The following is a 2,699-nucleotide window of genomic DNA, read 5'->3' on the forward strand; positions in this document are numbered from 1 at the left end:
TCTCAATGAATAATTCGTATTACCAATAAAAATGTTTATACCTTATTTTAAATATTATTTAAGATTTGCTTAGGAACATGAATAGGCAGTTTAATAATAATAATGAATAGGCAGTTTCATGTTTCATGTCCAGATACAAAATTATTCGAAAGTGTTTGGACAAGTCTATAAATTTAATTGGGTAGTATTCGTAAATTGCAAAAATAGTACAAAGTTAATTTATAACCTAACAATATGGTTTTATAATATATTATATAAAATGGTTTTGAAACATAACTGAGGCAATTAACCTGCACATTCATTACATTAGTGTCTTATTATTGACTAAATCATAAAAAGCATCCCAGAAATTCTGTTCTAATTTATCAAATGCAAGCATGCTGCGTATTTTGTGAAATTTCTCATTTCGCCTAACTATTCTGAATATTCTTTGCTGGGAGTACTATTTTTTATGTTCAAATTAGTACTGCCAATTGTGTTGTAAGACTTATAGACTTGCTAGTTGCTGGCAAGTATAACACAGTAGTTAATAGAGCATTTAATTTTTTTCAGAATGGAAGAGAATGAAGAGCCCTGCCTTCGCAACAGCGAGATAGATCGTATACTTCTCGTTGATGTGACCGATGGTATGGCCGAAAATTTAGAAGAGGAAGGAGACACTGATGCAGAAGATAAGCCTCTGGATACTTCAGTAGAGTCAATCCCATCAACTAGCACTTCAGCACGGGTGAGTCCTCGTTTTAGTTGTGCTTCACCAGATGGCAACACTAGTACTAGTGTCTCGTCTCCATTGCCAGCGGTAGAGTGACTCCTAGCATTGACATATCCGTGCCAGGGCCATCCTCAGCTCCCTCTGGACTGTCGTAATCACTGATAGATTATGTTTTTGGCAGTGATGATGATACTTTGGACCCAGATTTCATGCCTGAAGCGGACAATCTCTTTGGCGATAGATAAGATTATTCTGAAGAAGAAATAAGTTCAGATGATGAGAGTGAGTTGGCAGCTGATGAGTTCTTATTTGATAAGTCCTCTCAAAATCCTAATTTGTTCAATTCTTTTGAGTTTAATCAGTTTATTGGTGTAAAAGAAGAAATAGACGTTTCTTCGCCACTGAATAGTTTTTTGGTATTCATAGGATCTTTCTTGAATGAGATTGTTTGCCAATCCAATTTTATTGCAACACAACCCATGTTGACTTGAATCTAAGTAACTGCCTATTCATATTTACCTTTATATGTAAAATCATGTGGAACTAAGCAATACAGTAAAGAGTTCAACCGTCGTTTCGTAGGGTCTGATGGTTGAAACTGAAGGCCTAATAAGTCTTGAGAGAACTCACTGGTTGGATGTAAGTGCTCTGGTACTTTGACCACTTCGTTGGGTCTGTTAGCTGGTCTAATTCCTCGGCCAGATCTTCGAAGGACCAATCCGGTTCCTCCCCCGGAAACAACTCCGGCTGGCTGATCTTGTCTTCGGTAACCGATTCCTCCCGAAGTTCTTTTGCCATCTGCCGCCGGAATTCTCGGCCATCTACGTGCAATTCTTTAGCCTCCCGTCCCCCGCAGATGGCTCCGGCAATAGCGCAGAGGAAAACCCCGCAATCCAAAAGGTTGTCCTGTGAAGGACAACTCCGTTCACCGTAGAGGCACCAACTCCGGGCCTCGGTCTTGGCCCTTATCTCCTCCTTCTTCAGGTATTCGCGCAGAAGATCCATCGCCGGCTTGTGGTTTCTTCCTTTTAGGGTGTCATATGCGCAGATGGTTTCCTTCCGTGGCTCTACTACGAGAAGCCACCAGTGGCCGACGTCCGCCAACTCCTCATGTACGGGGACGAGGATTTTCTCATAATCCAAAAAGTCCTGGTCGCGATGGTGATCCCGCGCTCGCTCGTGGCCGGATCTCTTCAGCACCGTGAAAAAGTAGGAATCTAGTGCGAGGACATTGGGCAGGTTGTGATCCATAGCATTCCGCCTCTCTAGAAGCCGAAGATACGCCGAAATTACCTCGCCGTTTAGCAGCTGTCCAGGAAAAAGCCGCTCGGAATCGCATGGCAGCAAACGGACCTGTTTCCTTACGACTCGTGCCATCTTCCTTATGTGTCAAACTGTGGAAAAAAAACCCAGACACACAAGCCAAGCTCTAAACTACCGTGCAAAGACACAAGGTAACCACTCAAGCAGACAAAAGCTACAAGTGTAAATAGCAGGGGATAGTGCAGTTAGCGTGCAACCTGCAACCCAAAGCAAGAGTTCAACACATGCAGGGATTACTTAAAACTAAACTAGACATCCTTATCTATAACGTGCGAAGTTACAGCCTACTACTTACCAAGTAGGAGCTGCAACATCCAGCTTATTCAGCCGGATAGACGTGTTCCCTTAGTCGACATATTTTTTTAAGTCCTTGACGTGAGCTCGTAGCACATTCTTTTTTCGACCACAGAGGCTATAGATGTTCGATCCGAACCTTTCTACAATTTTATAAGGCCCGTCGTATTTCGCCGCTAGCTTCGAGGCGATAGAGTCAATCGTCGACGAGAGAGGGTGTTGTTTCAGCCACACCAACTCCCCAACCCGGAAGTCTTCCTCTCTCCGCCTTAGGTTGTAATATTTTGCTTGAGATCGACTCGCTCTTTCTAAATTCGAATGGCATTGCTTGTACAGTTTTGTGAAAGCTTCTAATCTTTTCCGGTTCGTA

At 42.6% G+C, this 2,699-nt stretch overlaps 1 protein-coding gene across 1 annotated transcript; it reads right to left on the bottom strand.

Annotated features, from left to right (window-relative positions):
* Positions 1-1,318: 1,318 nt before the first annotated feature.
* On the bottom strand, positions 1,319-2,089 carry LOC124358566 (sentrin-specific protease 1-like). The gene has a single exon (XM_046810869.1). It carries the CDS (start codon positions 2,087-2,089, stop codon positions 1,319-1,321), a length of 771 nt encoding a protein of 256 aa, XP_046666825.1.
* Between the last annotated feature and the right edge of the window lie 610 nt (positions 2,090-2,699).

The sequence above is a fragment of the Homalodisca vitripennis genome, chromosome 3, assembly GCF_021130785.1.
Source record: "Homalodisca vitripennis isolate AUS2020 chromosome 3, UT_GWSS_2.1, whole genome shotgun sequence".
Lineage (NCBI taxonomy): Eukaryota > Metazoa > Arthropoda > Insecta > Hemiptera > Cicadellidae > Homalodisca > Homalodisca vitripennis.